The sequence below is a fragment of the Bacillus rossius genome, chromosome 18 (genome assembly GCF_032445375.1).
Source record: "Bacillus rossius redtenbacheri isolate Brsri chromosome 18, Brsri_v3, whole genome shotgun sequence".
NCBI classification, from domain to species: domain Eukaryota; kingdom Metazoa; phylum Arthropoda; class Insecta; order Phasmatodea; family Bacillidae; genus Bacillus; species Bacillus rossius.
The window spans coordinates 23881679-23901455 of NC_086345.1; the positions used below are offsets into that span (position 1 = coordinate 23881679).

The following is a 19777-nucleotide window of genomic DNA, read 5'->3' on the forward strand; positions in this document are numbered from 1 at the left end:
CCACAATTGCGATGTCCGATGTCCGAAGGTATTGATTTCTAAAGTTGCTACCAGAGCGCAGTAAATGTGCCAAACCAAATGTTTTTGTTTATTGTTTTGATGCTTTGTAGTTTGAGATTGAACTTTTGAAAGTTGTGGGAGTTCAATATTATATATTTATTCAGTAAGGCAAAGTGGCTCTTCTTGACTTACAACACCTTCCATTTCCTTCAATAACAAAACAAACACCACGTTTTCAAACGGGAACCGGAAATTCAAATATCGTGAGTGTTCTGTTCCTTTTCTGAGTCCGAAGTACACAGGTTGACAAAAAGTTCAAATTGACGATAGACTTCGGACCAGGTAGGTTCGGACCTTCGCCCACTTGACGCATGACGTCAGAGTGTCACGTGGACCAATCAGCGACGAGTGTCCTTCAAACACAGTTTAGGACATTGCTAATGTAGACGGGCCTTAAAGATACTGTGAAATCGTGTAAACGGTTTCCCCCAAATAAATACACCTGTTATGGTACGGGAAAAAAAAAGAAGCGAGCATGAACTTCGGGTTTTGGCTCTCTCGTCTGTGAAAAAAGAAGGCTTGCCAAGGTGAGTATTCGGGTATGTCAAGAAGAACGAGTGAATCGTGGGCTTCCCGTGCAAGTTACTACCGCGTGTCGGAACTCGCCTCAAAGGTCTGGTGCTGTACCGGACTCCTTCTTTGTGTCCATACAAAATAGTGATAATTCTATTTAAAAAAATGATTCAATTTTTATTCATAAAAGTATGCAATCATTTCATCAATGTTTTTTTATGACGTTGCCACGTTAAACTATCGCCCGTAAACCGACTTTACAAACAATTTTTTTTTTTTTTTTTTTTTTTTAATTTTCATGTTCGTCCATCTGACCATGCAGACAATTTGCACAAGTGGTATGGGACACGTCAAAAAGAACAACAACTAGCTGGCAGATGCGGGTGTACTACTGCGTGTCTGAACTCGCCTCGAGGTCTCGGTCGACGCCCAGCGCTGCGCCGGACTCGGCCGAGGCCGTGAACAGCTTGCAGTAGGTGTGCGTGGTGGTCTCCTGGCCCTGCTTCATCTGGTACAGGATGGCGCAGTACTCCACCAGCGCCAGCACCACCAGCGAGATGCACGCCAGGAACCACACGTCCATGGACTTCACGCCGACGCAGGGAGGCGACGTACTCCTGTTTTGGGGGAGGGAAAACCATTTCAGAGTTAGTTAAATCGCACTGTCAAAGTAATACGGGCCACGTGTGCCATTGGCGTAGCTGTGTTCGTAATGTTGGGGGGGGGGGGGGGGGGGGGACAAATAATGATTTTGATGTCGTGTAAACCCATTCCCCTCTTACTAAGACGGGGGGTGTCCGGGGGTCCTCCACCGGAAAATTTTGATTTTAAAAGTGAAAAATAGCGCTTTTTAAGCAGTTTTTGTATCTAACCATTGGATACATCGATGTTAAAATTATTATTGGTTTCTTAAGATAAAATTTGATGAGTGAAGAAATTACAAATAAAGTTGGGCAAAATAATATTATAAAATAAAAATATCACGGTCTAGAAAGTTGGGGGGGACAGTCCTCTCCACCCAAAAAGTCAGAGGGACCCCCCGGTTCCTACGCCCCTGCACATGTCAAAAGTAGTAACTTTTCAGGCCACAATTAAACAAGAGGCTATATTATTGCAATAACATGGTTAAATTTCAGACTTGCGTCCATCGCAACATCGTGTTTGACCGTTATTTTTTCAAAATTCATGTATGGCCTTATTTCATTGTTAAGATTGGCAGATTTTGTTTCCATTGGCGATCTTAACTCAATTTCACATTTTTTTGAGATATGGCTCTATTACTTTGACAGTGCGAAATGTTCCTTTCTTTCTCCTACCGTGCCGGAATTTTGGGAAGCCTTCTTATTCACATACGAGAGACCCAAAACCCGAAGTTCATGCTCGCTTCCCCCCCCCCCCCCCCCCCCCGTTCTATCTAATTGTATAAACCGGTGTGGCATTAATTTTTGCGGTCGATTAGGATACGTTAGATACATTATAAAAATACTTTAAAACATTGTGGATGGTTAGTTATATTAGGTAAGTATAGCTACATTAAAAATACTGTGAAATCATTTTATGGTTGCTTAGCAAAAGACTTTTCGATATGTAGCTATCCAGGGCTGGGAAACCGTTTACATGATTTCACAGTATCTTTAATGTAGCTATCCTAACCAAATCAACCGTCCACAATGTTTTAAAGTATTTATAATGTAGCTAACCTAACCTAATTCACCATTAGTATCCTTTTATCAACACCGCCATATTTATTTACAATGAACCAAAAAAAAAAAACAACCGAAGATGCACGATTGGGCGTTTGGCTCTCTCGTCTGTGAAAAGGATTCCCCTGAATTTTTTTTAAATGAAGCATCTTAACTCTCGGCGTATGGCATTTTGTAAGAGTAATTCGTGTGTAGCAATGGTGCACCGGTGCACCTCAACATTTTTGATACTTTCCCGATTTTCTAGCTTAAAATAATTACAGATGTCCAATACGGCGGACAAATTTCAAAATAGTGGAATGATTTTCATTAAAATTTAATTATTTAATTATTTATAAATTTAAAAAAATTCTTTTCCCATCATCATTCACAAACAGACTGCTATCGGACACTGGAATATGTTTTTTTTTCTCCAATGACGAACAGTAAAAAACTGCAATGGCAATATATGTCCCAAAAAAATTTATTAAATCAAAATTATTTAAAGAAAGAAACCTGGTTTTAGTTTTGAAGATTACAAGGTCCTGCATCATGTAGATCCCATGAACTCTTAAGACTTTTCTCTGTGAATACAGATTGTTCCGAACTACGACCGTCATTCTCACATTCCCCTCCCACATATGCGCTTTATCAGGGTAGGGTGGGAGAAACTTCCAGTTCGCTTTTAGATACATTCTACAGCTTTATTATTTAAAACAGAACTGTCAGGGATCGCTCCCTGTTGTTTGATCGGGAAGGTGTTAGAGCTTCGGCAATGACCACCAACCCAGCATAGTCACCGCCTCAGCCCCTTACCTCGCTCAGCTGACCAGACAGTTGCTGTGTCCTGAGCCCTAAGACTATCAGCAACTGCTGGCGCCTACATCACACTGGGACCCCTCAAGACACCCGGTGGAGGTACTATCCAACCTCTGCCAGCTGTCCAGGCTAGCACCGGAGCTGTCGTCGCTCACCACGTCGACTCCGCATCGGGGCTAGGGAACCCTTAAGAGCCTGCTCCAAGCGATCGGAGCATCTACCACCAAGTACGAGTCCTACCCAATCAGAATCCAGGGCCTTGGAGAAAACCTCAGCGGGACACCATTCAATCTTTAATGGATTCTTCCCGTACCTACTACCAACTTGGCGTCAAGGGAGGAGGGTGGGAAAGTCATCAGTGTGTTCCGACCTTACGGCTGGCATTCTCACGTTCCCCTCCCATATGTACGCCCTATCAGGGTAGGGTGGGAGAAACATTCCAGTTAGTTTTACATACATTCCAGAGCTTACAGCCGGCATTCTCACATTCCCTCTCCCGCATGTGCGTCCTATCAGGGTAGGATGGGAGAAACATTCCAGTTCGTTTTAGATACATTCCAGAGCCTACAGCCAGCATTCTCACATTCCCCCTCCCACATATGCGTCCTATCATGTTAGGGTGGGAGTGACATTCCAGTTCGCTTTTAGATACATTCCAGAGCTTATTTAAAACAGAACTGTGATGGGATCGCTCCTTTTTTTGTTTTGATCGGGGAGGGTGTTAAGAGCTTCGCAGCGGCATAGCTAAGGTGACTGGCGCCCCCCTGGCAAGACTTGAAAATGGCGCCCCATTTTGGATTAAAACAGAGGGTGGGAAGGGGTGGAAGTGTTCAGTAACCGCGAAAACCGTCGCGGCATCGCCCCCTCCTGCTCCGGCGCTATTAGCGGGGGGCCATCCCAGCCACCAGCCCGCTACGCCACTGGAGCTTCGGCAATGACTAGCGGTCTGGGGTGTCACACTCGGGTGCAGCACGTGCAGCGTGTTTGGTGCACGCACCTGCTCGACTCGAACAAGGTGATGAGGGACAGGAGGTTGGTGACGAGCAGGACCATCCTTCCCGGGACCACCTCGGGGTTGACCAGGAAGCTGCCCCAGGACACCACCACGAACAGTCCCGTGGGGATGTACGTCTCCAGCATGTGGTTGGCCAGCTCCCGGTTCAGGATCACCCAGAAGCGAAGCGACGAAACGTTCCCTGTAACAAAAAAAAAAAATTTGGTTGTCTGTAAAGTAGGTTTACGGACGGTAGTTGAACGTGACAACGTCATAACAAAACTTTGATGAAATGATTGATCCAGAAGGAAATGAGGAATCATATTCGGCCTGAGACTGAGCCGTAATAGGTTTTTGCAATTTTTGGAATTTCTTATCTCCGCCGGGTTTAATGAAAAGAGGAAGTTCAAGAGCATAGAATAAAAGTATTTTCGGATTTTTATCATAATTTTTCAGAAATACCGCTAAACTACATATTCACTGTATCATACCAGCAATAAATATTTAATTACACAGCTATACAATACTCATACAACACTGTACACATCCGTAGTGGGACAATTTTTCGTGCGTGCAGCCAGCGTTCATCGATTTATTAGACGTTGTCACGTCAAAAAGAAAACCAAAAAGCACGTGTACATGAGCACGCATGATGGAAGTGAAACAAAATTCCTTATGGAGAGTGAAAAAAAAAAAAATCACTGGAACCGTTGTACAACTTCTAGAGGATCATACGTTGAAGGATATTAACACTGAATTATATATACCTATATTTTTTTCAATAAAAGATTCAGTTTTATGTAAATCACCCTCGATTGCTTTTTTTTTTTTGGAACGCATCTCGCATGTCTCGAAAAGACCAGTGCAGTCAGCTATGTGTTTCCCCCCCCCCTTCACAACCCTCCGCCACCACCACCCCCCAACCCACCAAAACCCCCCTCCCAACCACCCCCACCACCTTCCCACCCACCACCACCCCCACTACAACCCCCACCCTCACCCAATCACCCCCACCCCCACCCAACCACCCCCACCACAAGCCCCCACTCCCACCACAACCCCCCCACCCCCACCACAACCCCCCCACCCCCACCACAACCCCCCACCACCACCACAACCCACCACCACCACCACAACCCCCCACCACCACCACAACCCACCACCACCACCACAACCCCCCACCCCCACCACTACCCCCCCCCTTCACACTCCTCCGCCACCCCCACCCCCCATGTCCACCCCCACCCCCCATGTCCACCACCCCCCAACCAACCAAAACCCCCCTCCCAACCACCCCCCTCCCAACCACCCCCACCACCTTCCCACCCACCACCACCCCCCACTACAACCCCCACCCCCACCCAATCACCCCCACCCGCCACCCCCCCCTCCCCAACACCCCCCATACACCCCACCACCCCCCCCACCCCTCACTGACCTGCGGCGTGGAAGGTGGTGTAGTTCTCCTCGCAGGTGACCAGCTGCACCCTGAACTTGGGCAGGCGGGAGCTCTTGGCTGCCGGCTGCATGTAGAAGGTCACTCCCCCCCGCTTGTCGTCCCACTCCAGCGTCTCCTCGTCGCTGCGGGACATGGCTGCGGCCACAGAACAGAAGCGCGACTCTTAGGCTGGGTTCACAATTGAAATAATAACAGTAACAGTGACAGTAGGTCGTGTGCATAGGATATGAACGCCATGTTTCCTAACCTAACGATTCACAATAGCAGAGAGTTGGTCGTGTGCATGGGAGCGAGGTCGTGCGCATGGGAGTGAAATGAATATATTTTATTTCGGTCGCGTGCGCATGGCACAACAGCCAATGAGAGAAGAGCAGGGTGCTTTTTTGGCGGGACTAGAAATATGTTTATATTTATTAACCACATTGTGGTAAGAAAATTACGAGATAATAATAGTATTATCGTTATTTTGAAAGTTAATATGTTTATTTACTAACACTGGAAACAGATGTCGCATAGTTCGCGAAATTTCATTGGCTGAAATTAACAGTAAGAATTCAATTGTGAACCGATTTCGCAGTTCGCACAGGTCGTGTGCACAGGACGTATGCATGGCTTGCTATGCACTCGCTTAATTTTTTTAATTGTGAACCCAGCCTTACAGTGGAAACTGAAACCATGTTTCACGCGACACGTGTCGCTATCTGTTGGGCGGGCCCATAACTAACAGCAAATAAAATATCTGAATAGAGGTTCTCCCCTGGTGGGGACCACCCTGCCAAAACATTCCTGTCTTTATTAGGCACGGTTGGGAAAATATACATACATGGAGGGAGACACTTGATACATTAATAGGAAATACATTTACAGTTATATACAATACAATGGTTTGCCCGGAGGAGGCCTCGTTCAACTATTTAAGTCCTTGGCGGCTGGTGGTGATGTGTGGTGGTGGTGTCCTTGTTTTTGTTGGTGGAGGAGGTCCTAATACGTTTTTTTTGTTATATTAAGTTATCTCCTTGGCGGCGCAAAACTAATTTAATCGATGCGAAAAATACTTAATGATGTTTTGTATTAAACCGTCATGTAATAAAATAAAAGAGTAGGAGGTGCAAAAACTCATTGTATTACATACCACAAAATTAGTGGCTACCTTAATAGAGTGGATTTTCACTTGTTTGTTTGCCTGATAATAGCTTATACATTACGTCTCCTAATAAATTAATGTAGTCATGTTAGCAATGTATTATTAAAACTGCTATCTAGCGGACGGGCCCGTAACTTCTTCAAAAAACTAGGTCTCAGTCTCGGTAATTAGAGTTTCTCCCCCGTGGCTGTGGTGGCGATATTCCGGTTAGTGAGACCCCGGAACCATCCCCAACTCAATATGTATCACAATCTTGTGGACACGATAACTGTTGTGATTTTATTCACAAAATAACTTTTAAACTGATACATAAAACACAAACATTGAAAATCTCGGTCGAGTTCGTTAATGGGCGATATCCGACCAAAGGAGTAATCATGGTGAAGATTTTTTTGACGTGATAACCGTCTTATAAATCGATGAACGCCTGCTGCACTCACGAAAAAGTGTCACGTTCCGCCTGACCGAGCGTGCAAGAACCGGCCAACCACCACGCGAGAAAATCTTCTATAGCTAATATCAAACAGGTTAAGGCGGGCTTTTTAACTAATTGTTCGTGATTATATTTAAACAAATTATTTAAATTAAATTTGCAAAAACTGTAAATAATATTTGAAAATTTAAAAGTATCCAATTTTTTAATCAATGTTTTCCCATGACTTCACGTAAAATTATCGTCCGTAAACCGACTTTACAGACAAACCCCCCCCCCCCCCCCTTTTTTTTTTAAATTCCTTGCCACGGCTTTTTTTGTATAGGCTTAAAAAAGACGAGATTTAGTAACTTTTGAAGTAAAAAATCATGACATCTGGAGTCACTCACTTGGATAAGGTTTTCTTTTGGGGTGGGGGTTATATAAGCTGGTTTATGTTGATAGCTGTTTAAAACTATGTAAATATGATTATAAAGATCGGCTATTTCTGAATAGTTATGGATGCGTCATTATATCACACATCCCTGCAGTTATTATCAAATAGAATGATCACATAATTTTTTTTAAATCGATGCTATATTACAATTTTGTATTTCCATTTGCCCCTGCTCTTTCTTGTCAAAAGTTTAGCTGATTTCCATAGATATCAAGATTCAAAATGCGCCTTATTACAACCAAATGTCAATAGACAGCGTCGGCAGTAAATGTGTTCGGATATCGTTCATCCAATAGAAATGTTTCCTTTCCATTGTGTCTGTATTTGGTAGGAGCTACAGGGATGTGTGCGCTATGGACACAACCGTAGATATGTATTATGGATACATTTATCTGTCTAATTAGTGATTAAATTATTTTTTTCAAATGTGTATTTTTACTTTTATATTAGTTGTATAGGGGGAAATGAGCGTTTATTATATCTCAAATGACACAATAACCCTTCTGTGCTCTGTTCGTAACTTCGTCCTGTTCACAGATGCAGATATTTTTAGCGAAAACCGGCAGTATGACCTTTTTAGTCATACATGGTGTTCCGCCATCTCTCAAAACTACTGTAACGCTGAACTTATTTTTCGCGTTTAAACCCATTTGTTATGCAATTGGTCCACATAAATAATAGTAGTGTAGGAATCAGAATCTAGCCTTTACCCTTGCCACGCAAAGTGTGAAATTTTAGTGTTTTAGACTACGTTTACCAAGAGTATCTCAGTCATAAAATGTTAAACACGACGCATTAAAAAATAAACATTCCCATTAGTCGATATATCATTTATTTTCCATTAGTCATGCTATCATTTATTTTCCATTAGTCGTGATACCATCTATTATTCATTTTCCTTGATATCTATTTTCCATTAGGCGTGATATCATCTAGCTCTTTCAACATTAAATGCTTAGCTGGAAAACAAAGGTTTTTTTTTTTTTTTTTTTTTTTAGAAATTCCAGCGCCAGATATGAATGTTTATGTAATAAGCAATAAGTACAATTGGAAATAACACCTCACACTTAGCAGAGGAATACAATAAATCAAAACACGAACCGACATGAAATGGGAGTCTACTTACGCAATAAGAACTCAATCATGCATGTCTGGACATCCAAAGGGTACAGTTGGAAGTCGAAATCGCACCGGATATCCATGTAGGCTCTGGAAAAACCATGCAGGTGTCCAGAAAAAATCCACAAATACAATTCCTTGACCTATAAAGCTATATTATGCTATTAAGGCTGTTTTCTCTGACATCTTTTAGTATGTCTATGAAAAAATAAAAATTTACGCGCGTTAGAGGTAATACTTAACTTGGCATGGTAAAAAAAAAATAATTTTAAATTTGCATACAAATAATTAAAATAAAAAATAAAAAAAGACTGTAGGGATATGATAAAAACGATTGGTAAAGTAGAAGTTCAATCAAATTTAAAAAAAATTAAATACTCAGTATTCAATATAAATACAAATACGTCTACAAAGTTAATAATTTAATTTTTAAAAGATAAAAGAGATAAATTTTAATAACAAATTAAAATCAGTAAATATGGAAAATATTTATTGTTATTTATTAATATTAATTATTTATTAAATAATTAAACAATTATAATTTATAATGTAAATAATCTGAACATACGGGAAAATAATCTTTGTATAACTACACTTTAAACGTTTATAAACATAATTTTTGTCATTAAAATTCACATCAAATGTTTTTAATTTTATGAACCAGTATTCTAGATTTCAAGTCACCGTAGTATATGATTTAAAAGCATATGTATATTTGAAGTGGCTCAGCTTCTGAGTTGTAGCAGTGTCCTTGGCGAAAAATTTCACCGACGTTTCGGTCGACATTGCAGTCGCAATCATCGGGGAGCAGTTACCTACTGAGGTACATTATATGTATATTTATTATTTTTATGTTGCCTTTTTGTATGTAACTTTTTGACGTTATAACGTCTTATAAATCAATGAACGCCGGCTGCGCGCACGAAAAAATAGTCATGTTCCACCTGAGCCAAGCATGCAAGAACCGGCCAACCACCGTGCGAAAAAAATCTTCTATAATATCAAACAGGTATTAAGGCGGTTTTTTTTAAACTAATTGTTCGTGATTATATATTTAAACAAATTTTTTATAGTTAAATTATGCAAAAAAACTGTAAATAATATTTTGAAAATTAAAAAAAAGTATGAAATTTTTTAATCAATGTTTTTCTTATGACGTTATCACGTAAAATTATCGTCCGTAAACCGACTTTACAGAGAACCCCCCCCCTTTTTTTTTTCGTCATGTGAAAATAAAAAGTGGCCTGGTGCGCGCGCAAACTTAAAGATTCAATCTAAGCGCCTGAAGAAGAACGCAGGGCTCACCTCTCGACCACCCAGAAGCAAAGAAAATGCAGACAATGGCCGTGAAAAACCAGTCTTCCTGATGATGGACGGCTGCAGTGACTGCCGAAACGTCTCGAGACAATTACCTGGCACGACCTACGCCCAGAAGCCAAGGAAAAAAAACGCGTCGTCGTTTGTGTTTTATGACTCGTTTAAAGAGAGTTTAAAATTTTAACAAAGTGTTTTATCCGTGCGGCGAGGATTTCTATTAGGCAGCGATGTTGCGGGTAAGCGAGTGAAGTTTTAAGCAATAACTTTTAACACCTGTAATACTATGTTCTCTTTTACTATACCTACTCTGCATCGGTGTTATCTCAAAATAATCATAAACTTCTTAATTCATTATTGAGCTTGCTGATGGCAGCCAAGCCATGGCGGGTTGCGAAGTAAGTACCTTAACTGCTTCCAGTATTCTGAAGACTTTAACTGATCATCGTGCTCGGACCCTGCTTGGTCCCTACTTTACGACTGTTCTCCTCCAGCTTCTACGAAAGACTCTTCCACCCCGATAGCTTCCTCTGCCTTTTCTCCTACTCTGTCTCAACCCTGTGACCTGGGGGTCACACTGTGACAACCTCGTGACCAGGAGGTCAGTTCCTGCCCTGGTCCTGTAAACATGGTTGATCACATGATTGTACTTCCCGGCCAAGAGGCTGTGTGTTTTTTTTTTTTTTTTACCCAAGTTCCGCTACCGGTTCATGTTACATATCCTGTCGTCCCATGACTTCAGGCTCCCGCGGATAAACTATATTGACTCTGTACACACACTCACGTCATCTCGACAACATACGCCCAGGCTTCGCTTGCACTGAGAAGAAAGGTTTGTTTGCCTCAACAAAATATTTGTTTATATCTGGCGAAATAAATATAGTTTGTTGATTCAAACAAATATTTTGTAGTAGGAAAGAATCTGTCGACCCAACAAAATGATTTTTTTTTTCCAACTCAAATGTATATTTGGTTAAAAGTAACCGAGTTTGTTTTAAAGTAACAAAATTATTTTGTTCCACCGAGTATATATTTGTTTGGCCATATCTTTATATATATATTTCTTGTGTGCGTGTGTATGTCACTGAACTCCTCCTAGACGGCTGTACCGATTTTTATGAAATTTTTTGTGTGAGTTCACGGGGATTCGAGGATGGTTTAGATTCACAATTGGATATTTTATCTCGATTCTGAGTTAAGAAAAAACTAAAAAAACACGCTTTAAAAGCAAAAAAAAACTAAGCATTGTTGATAATTAACCTCCATGGCAACGGGCTTTTGCATTGTTGTTGCCTTCTGCGTAAACATGGGAAAGGTTTTTGGTAACGGCAGTGGCGTGCCCAAGAGGAGGGGTATGTATAATGAGAAGATACAAAATGTCCAGCGTAGAAATACTTACCGCCATACGTACATTTGGGCAGGACAATGTCTGTCTGGTCCGCTAGAAAGATATATATAGAGATATATATGTAGAAAGATATATAGAGATAGAGATATAAATAGAAAGATAGAGAGAGAGTTATAGAGATATACATAGAGAGATAGAGAATCAGAGAGATGAAGAGAGATGCTTAGTATACGTTTAAAAAAATTGATTGAGGCATTGCAACGCATGCCGGGCATTATCTAGTATTAACAAATATTTGTTTGATTCAAATAAACCTTCTTCTCTGTGTGCCCCGACAGCCCGAGTAGCTAATACATTAACTGAAATTGATACGCATAACTCAATACATGCGGTAAAAGTTTCGCGCATGTGACAAAAGCTACGCGGAGCAGCACCTCTCGAGCACCATGAGCTTGCCGCCGGGGAACACGAAGAGGTAGGAGATGTCCTCGCTGCCGTGCGCCTGCTCGTAGCCCATGAGGTTCCTCAGGTGCACCTGGGGCTTCCAGAAGAGCCCGGCCTTCTCCCTGCGCACCAGGTAGCGCTGCCCGGCCTTGATGGAGTCGCCCACCTGGAGCCGCGTCTCGGTCCAGATGTGCCGCACCACCAGGTCCAGCGACAGCACCTGCCGGTCAGTCCCCGCGGAGCCTTGCCTTCACCAGTGCTCGAGAACTTCACGTGAAACGGCCTTCATGTGGAACAACATCCCACGCGCGGTAACTCCGCATAGAACGGCGTTCCGCGCGCGATAACTCCGCATGGAACGGCGTTCCGCGCGCGATAACTCCGCATGGAACGGCGTTCCGCGCGCGATAACTCCGCATGGAACGGCGTTCCGCGCGCGATAACTCCGCATGGAACGGCGTTCCGCGCGCGATAACTCCGCATGGAACGGCGTTCCGCGCGCGATAACTCCGCATGGAACGGCGTTCCGCGCGCGATAACTCCGCATGGAACGGCGTTCCACGCGCGATAACTCCACATGGAACGGCGTTCCACGCGCGATAACTCCCGATAGAACGGCTTCCGCGCGCGAGAACTCCGCATGGAACGGCGTTCCACGCGCGATAACTCCGCATGGAACGGCGTTCCACGCGCGATAACTCCGCATGGAACGGCGTTCCACGCGCGATAACTCCGCATGGAACGGCGTTCCACGCGCGATAACTCCGCATGGAACGGCGTTCCACGCGCGATAACTCCGCATGGAACGGCGTTCCACGCGCGATAACTCCCGATAGAACGGCTTCCGCGCGCGAGAACTCCCAGTAGAATATCTTCCACGTGTGAGTACTCCCGATAGTACACTCTCGGTGCATCAAGGCTATGCATCAGCAAAACCGGGACGCCAATCTTCAGCTTCATTTTGTGGGAAGGCAGGTAACCTCTAGGCAAGACGTGACGGACGTACAAATGATAGCGCGTTAAGAATTTAAGTAAATGCCATCTATGGACGAAGTACTAAACTGTCATCAGCGCCTCTAGTTCGCTAGCGACCGCCAGCTACACTGAGCCAGGCCTGTCTGTATGACCATTCGTTCGTTTTTTTTTAATTGCCTCCCACTATGGAAGTAATTTTAAAGACGTATTCACGTAAAAGAATTGGCATTATTCAAATAACTGAAACAAGAAAATGGTTAAATAAAATCTTCTACAGAAACTAGTAAGACGAGGAAGATCGAAGCTTCCGTCTGTTCCAAAATAAGGAAATTCAAGACACAAAAAAGTGTGATGCGAACCATGCAAAGCACCTGTGTAAAATCTTCAGAATAAGGAGCGCAGGATGCAATAAAACATGAATGCGGTATCCAAGTTTGTATTACTTACGAAGTCCAACTCTCGGACGTTGATGATGTGCATGACTTCAGCTTTTATTTTGATCGGGAAAGGCACATAACCTGCAAAGAGACGTGTTCACACACATTTCTTTGTAATTACCCACCAGTCATAAAGGCTATGATAAAGAGTCAAATGCGAAAGTGTAATTAGGGTAGGGAGAAGAAAAAAAACCTTTAGTTTGGTGAACATCGACACAAACACACAAACACACACACTCAGAGCTACAGAAATTTTTGTTATATGCAATTGAATACTTCAACAGTTATTTATTTTCTTTGAATGGATCAAACAATGGCAATATTGATTTCCGATTATTTTTTTTTTTGGACACATGCAATTTCTGGTTACAATGTATTTCATAAGAAACCTCTAAAGCTGATTTAAAAAAAAAAAAAATGATGAATGTGTGCAAACAATTATGAAACAAACCAGATTCAGTCAAAGTCAAAAGTTAAAAGTTAAAAACCTAGCACAGAAACTTCCGTGGAAGGAATCAGTCAGAAAAATAATAGTTTAAAAAAACTAAAAAAAAAAAAACTCTTTTAAACAAAATCCAACTAAAAAATAGAAAATAAATTTTAATATTTTGAATTAAGAAGAGTGTAAATAAGATAAAAATATTGTTTTTTGTAAAAAAGCATTAAGTGAAACATCTTGCTTATTTTATCTTTGTGTAAAGTGAACATAGTTGCACATAAAAAAACAAATATGCGAGTATGCTAGCGCTACACTATACTATAGTGTAAGTGTGCGAGTGTGCAAGTGTGCGAGTGTCCGAGTGTCCCACGTCATTTCTGGCTCTCTCCCCACTAACTGTTCCCCATAATGTGATCGGAATTTTCGTAACGCTCGAAAATTGTGGTCCCCTCAGCAAAGAAGATTAACGTCAAAACATAAAATAATTTAATAATTTTCGCAGGCTTTCACGGCCATTGTCTGAAGTAGCTCGTGGCTTCTGGGTTGTAGCCGTGTCCCTTGGCAAATAATTCACCGACGTTTCGGTCGACATTGCAGTCGCCATCATCAGGGAGCTGTTACTTACTGCTCCCACTGCTCCCAAGATGGCGGCGATTGCAATGTCGTCCGAAACGTCGGTGAATTATTCGCCAAGGGACACGGCTTACAACCCAGAAGCCCAGCTACTTGATAAAATAATTCGAAGGAAAAAAAAAGTAATTATAATCTTTTAAGCGCGTTGCCTGGATTTACCTGGTGGGGGATACTGGATGTCGTAACCTTCAGCTAGGGTGAAGTTCTTGACGAAGGTCGTTTCTACGAGAGCCAGCAAGCCGAGGAACTGACACCTGTCGAAGGAGAAAAAAGGGAAGATGTTAAAAAAAAAATAATTGTCGTCTGTGAAGTCGGTTTACGGGCGACAGTTTAACGTGACAACGTCATAACAAAACATTGATGAAATAATTGCATGCTTTTATGAATAAAATTGAATCATTCTTTATTTTTAATAATAAAAGAATAAATACTTAAACTTATACTAGTAATCAGATTTTTAAAATGCAAGAATAATTAACCTTTATTGCCGAAATTGTTGTTGTAATAAGCAATGAAAACCACATTAACTTCACTTTATAAACAGTCGAGTGGAAGAGAGATAGATGCGGCGCAAGCGTACAATGAGCGTAACGGGACACAGCGTAACGGAACAATGTGCGTAACGGGACACTTTTTCGTGCGTGCAGCCGGCGTTCATCGATTTATTAGACGATGTCACGTCAAAAGCGAAAACAATTTGGAAAACAAAAAAAAAAAAATACAATAACCCGGTTTTGGACCTGATTTCTTTACAAACAATGTTATTCAAATACTGCCCATCTTGTTAAAACAAAAGTTAATGCTATGAAGTTTCCCTTTGGATTTGTGAACATCGGTTTGCGCCATTCGCCATATATTGCAGCACCCGTGGTCACACATTTCCGTTCTGAGATACTCCCGTTCAAAAAACTAAATTACTTCCACCAAAATGCTGTCGAGAGCTAAGAAGTTACAATTTAAAAAAAAAAATTACATCTTCAACAAATTTGTTGCGGTATAAATTTGTTTAAAAAAAAATAAATAAATAAAACTATTCAGACGGTCATAGTTCCGTATGGACTGCTTCATCTATTACTTATAATAAACCGGCTGTTCAACTCATAACTTGAAAAGCGTAAACCAGCTTTGTGAAGTACTTTAGGCTATACGTTATAAAAAAAATGTTATTTACCTTTCTTTTTCGAGTGTGAGAAATTTGCAACAAACGTTTTTTGGTAAAATTCAGACCAATCTCTATGAATCCCAGTCCAAAAATGTTGACTTTAAAGCACATAAAAGCTGGGTCATACGGCCTGCCAAGCTATAAAATTGAATAATAAATGTATGTATGTATGTATGTATTGCAAGCTGTGGCTAGTATTTGAGACTTGAGGCCCGTTCTTTAGTGACGCGGAAAAAGGAAACGCATCTCACGGTAAGAGTTTCTACAATACCAAGCAGACTGAGACGGACCCGTACGTATTAGCTCGCCGATGCTGATATCTTACGTTTACGTGACTCCGTGCGACCAATAGAAACCTAGTACTAGGTTGCGGCAGTAGCCGTGTTTTGTTTTTGACGTGACAACGTCTAATAAATCGATGAACGCCGGCTGCACGCACGGAAAAGTGTCCCGTTACGCACATTGTCCCGTTACGCACATTGTCCCGTTACGCTTTGTCCCGTTACGCTAATTGTACGCTTGCGCCCCATCTATCTCTCTTACACTCGATTGGAACAACCATCGATTTGACTTTTTCGAGGCACATTAAACTTGAAACACTCCCATTATTTTTCTATCATCGTCCTATCCTTAACAGAATAACACAGATTGGAAGAAGTTAAATAGCAACCCCGTATAAAAGATAAAGTTAAAATAATCTGTTCGTTAAAGTAATAAACATATTTGAATTAATGAGTGCAAATAAAAATAAATTTATCAATTAAATTGTAGATTTCATTTCACTCCTTCTTTGTATCCCTACAAAATAGTGATAATTCAACAAAAATGATTCTATTTTATTCATAAAAGTATGCAATCATTTCATCAATGTTTTTATTATGACGTTGTCACGTTAAACTATCGTCCGTAAACCGACTTTACAGACAACCAATTTTTTAATAAATTAATATTTCGTAACTGTGAAATGCAATCTCTTTGGTTGTCATTTATTACGCTTCCGTGCATTGTGAAAGCAGAATACGCGAGAGTCAAATGTTCCTTAAGATCCGTCTCCGTGCTATTGTGCAACTAGCCTTTAATTGAAAAGAAAAAAAACCGCGCACGTCCGTGCGAAAAGGTACATCGTGAAACGGAACGAAAAAATCGCGCGGAGTTGTGCACTCACACAGCTGCGATGTTTGTCAACGCACGAACGCTCAACTACATCGTGAAACGGAACGAAAACCTCGCGGAGTTATGCACTCACAGAGCTGCAAGCCACTGCGTAGTTGGCATGTCGATCAACGCACGGACGTACACCAAACGGGCAACTGCAGCGACAAAATTAATCCATCACAAGCTTACTAGCGCTCGCATTACGAGGAGTCAACTTAATGTGTTTGTGTTTGTGTGTTCACTGCGTCAATTCGCGATGCTATCTTATCACCTTGAAAGTGTCTGTCTGTGCTTTTAAAATGGACGGATCGATGCGTCCAACCCAACAAAAAAAAATTATACCTCACTGTGAAAGGTCATTATGGAAATTACACCTTTCAGCTCTCTGATTCATGCATTCGTCAAACTCTGCTCAATTTGAGGGTCGTTTGCAAGCAGCGCCTTCATCTGGTAAACAAACGGATATTTTATTATTCGTATGTTTATCATTGTTCCCGTGGGTAAAAATTACAGATAAGATGCCCTTTTGGGTACGCGTTGTTAGGTACAATCAAACAATTTTCGAATCCAATCTGCTAGTCCATATCCATAAATACTTTCAACAAAACCCCACTTTAAATTTTCAAAGCTTGCTTTTTTTTCCTTCTTTTTTTTTTGTCTAAGCTGCTAAAAATATTCGTTAGTTCCAGGAGAACATTAGTTATTATTGCACAAAACAACAAAACTTTAGATTTTGCTTTAAAGGGCTATCGGCATATTTCTTTATCAGCAATTCTGTGTTTATGTCCAATATTCGACCTCTCCTCTCCACCTCATTCCTAGTTCTCCTTCATCAAACGATTATGAGATACAACTATAACGATCGCTATTTTCTGTGATTTTACCGAAACCGAGATTAGCATGTGCATTATCATGCACACATTTTAATGTGTCTGAAGATGGAAAAGGTCGTTTTCGGCATGCAACCTACCGACACCAAATCGCTACATAGCACGTTCATAAGAGACTTATGGGCGTATGTCCCGTTCCAGGTCATGATTTTAGATTTATATTAATCACTGATCAACGTTTAGACATTTTCAATCGTTTAACTTTCACGAAACGAAAAATATATATAGTTGCATACTTTTTGCATAATTAGCTGCCAAAGTTACATTTTTAACCTTTTTGGGTTGTACAAATAAGGAGAATTTAATTTATTGCAGAACTGAAACTTTTTAGGATTAACTGCAATGCCACTGGCTACTTCAAGAAATAGTTTGCATTTCTTTCAGAAATATTAATTAATTTTACCTGACATTTCAAAATTCTCAAAATTTGTATGATCTTGACAGCCAAGAAACATGAAATGAGTTTTTGTGTGGTCTGGACTGAAGAATCCGGATTGAGATTTTACTATAAACACGGACTGGAGTGAAAAGAAAACACGCACGAGCAAGCCACCGCCATATTGCATTGTTTGTTATTGGTCTCGTTGCATTTCAGGCATAATTTGTGAAAATGGCAAAAAAAAAAAAAAAAAAAAAGCAGAGGAATGTGTGGACTGAGATGGAAGTAGAGTTATTGTTGGACGTAATGATTGAAAAACATATTTTAAGATTGTGGACGGAAAAAAGTATAGGAAAGGTGAGATATTTGAGTTGGTGAAGGCAGAAATGGACAGTGCCGGGTTCAAAAGAACAACAGAACAGATAATAATTAAATGGAAAGGATTGAAGGCAAGTTTTTACAAAGGAAAACGGAACAATGAGACAAGTGGAGCATCGCACCACAAAATTTTCATTCCATGTTGACTCCAGCTTCGATCTTGTTTACATTTCAATCTGGATTGTGGTATTTACCATAAACGCATTTCGTCAGTCTATATTCGTTACACATTCACTCAGAGTTCACTCCACTCCAGGTTCAATCCGGATTGAAATTTTACCCTAAACGAGGTAATTAAGATTGCCCTTAAAAACTGGAGAATGTGCTAGAAGAAAATGTTGGAAGTAGTCTGAATGTAAAATACATTGTCCACCCAAAACAAAACTGTTACCTATATGTTTCAAGGGATGTAATGATAAAATTCAACAAAAGTTTGACGTTTACTGAAGCAAACTTTTACTATGTGAAACAGTACTTACGACATTTGCATATTGACCCAAAATTACGCGAAATTTTTTTTAAGGGAAACAAATCTATGAAAACTTCCCATAGTCAATTGTTCAATGATTACATTATTTAGCGATGTAAACATCGCCATAGCTTCTGCAAAATGTTGACAAAAATATACGTAAATGTGAAGCTTTAGCACAAATAACATATAATTATAACATTTAAAAACAATTAAAATAAATTATTACATCAGAGTTTTCCGAATTATGTCGATGTATCGGAACATGAAAGTAGTATAAAACAGGGCATCCGGGCCCAGGCCTAAGGCTTGTGGTGTCGATGCTGGGATTCAATCTGTGGATCGTGATGTCACGTCAGCCATCTTGGACTCAAAATTTTTCAAAATGTCTTTGTGTCAAAAAATTTTGGTATTTCGAGGGAAAAATTCCCATTTTGAGGGAAAATTTACTGTTTTATTCCTCAAAAATTCAAAAATTCGGAATACGAAAAATCTCAAGCCTTAGAAACAACCAAACTTTTTCAAAAAAAGCTTAAATTCCCCAATGACCAGCCACCCTAAGCATCTGTCGGCCATCTTTGATGACCTTGACCATAAAATTAAAATTCTTTAATTTTAACCAAAAAAATATAAAAAAATTACGTACCTCAATTGTTTAGTTACTTAATCTATTACGTTCCTCGGTTCGATTCCCGGCGAGAGTAATCATGTAATATATTAATAAAACTCTAAAAATAATTAATAATTAAACAATTGAATAAAATTTCTTTTACCACAACCGCCATCTTGAATTTTGACCTAACCGCTGCAATTATCATTACATACGCCATCTTGAAAATCCGTAATTTTTATGCTAGAAAATTGGGAAAAATTCCAAATGAGAAATTAAATAGGCTACATTAAAGTTCGTTTAAATTTTGATTATGCATGTTGCATGTAATCTCTAATGTACTGTATGTCCTGCTTGAATAGCAGTTTAAGTATGTTCTATTTTCCTTCCAAGGAAGTGTTGTTCACATTTCTTTTCATCAGCTGATAAAAGTTCTACTGATGTTGCTTTTTTTTTCTCTCCCAAAAAAAAACATGTGTAACTGA

At 40.6% G+C, this 19777-nt stretch overlaps 2 protein-coding genes across 4 annotated transcripts in view; one reads left to right on the forward strand and one right to left on the reverse strand.

Moving 5' to 3' along the window:
• The window catches only part of LOC134541253 (uncharacterized), a 119248-nt gene that overhangs the window by 11495 nt on the left and 87976 nt on the right, over positions 1-19777 (forward strand). The gene's annotated exons all lie outside the window — the stretch shown is intronic.
• Positions 962-16718, reverse strand: LOC134541385 (glutamate-gated chloride channel subunit beta-like). Its single transcript, XM_063384809.1, has 8 exons — positions 16658-16718; positions 14409-14503; positions 13188-13258; positions 11756-11985; positions 8667-8749; positions 5507-5662; positions 4072-4270; positions 962-1190 (listed from the first exon to the last, which is right to left on the reverse strand). The coding sequence occupies exons 1-8, from the start codon at positions 16684-16686 to the stop codon at positions 962-964; spliced, it is 1092 nt and encodes a 363-aa protein (XP_063240879.1). The 5' UTR covers positions 16687-16718.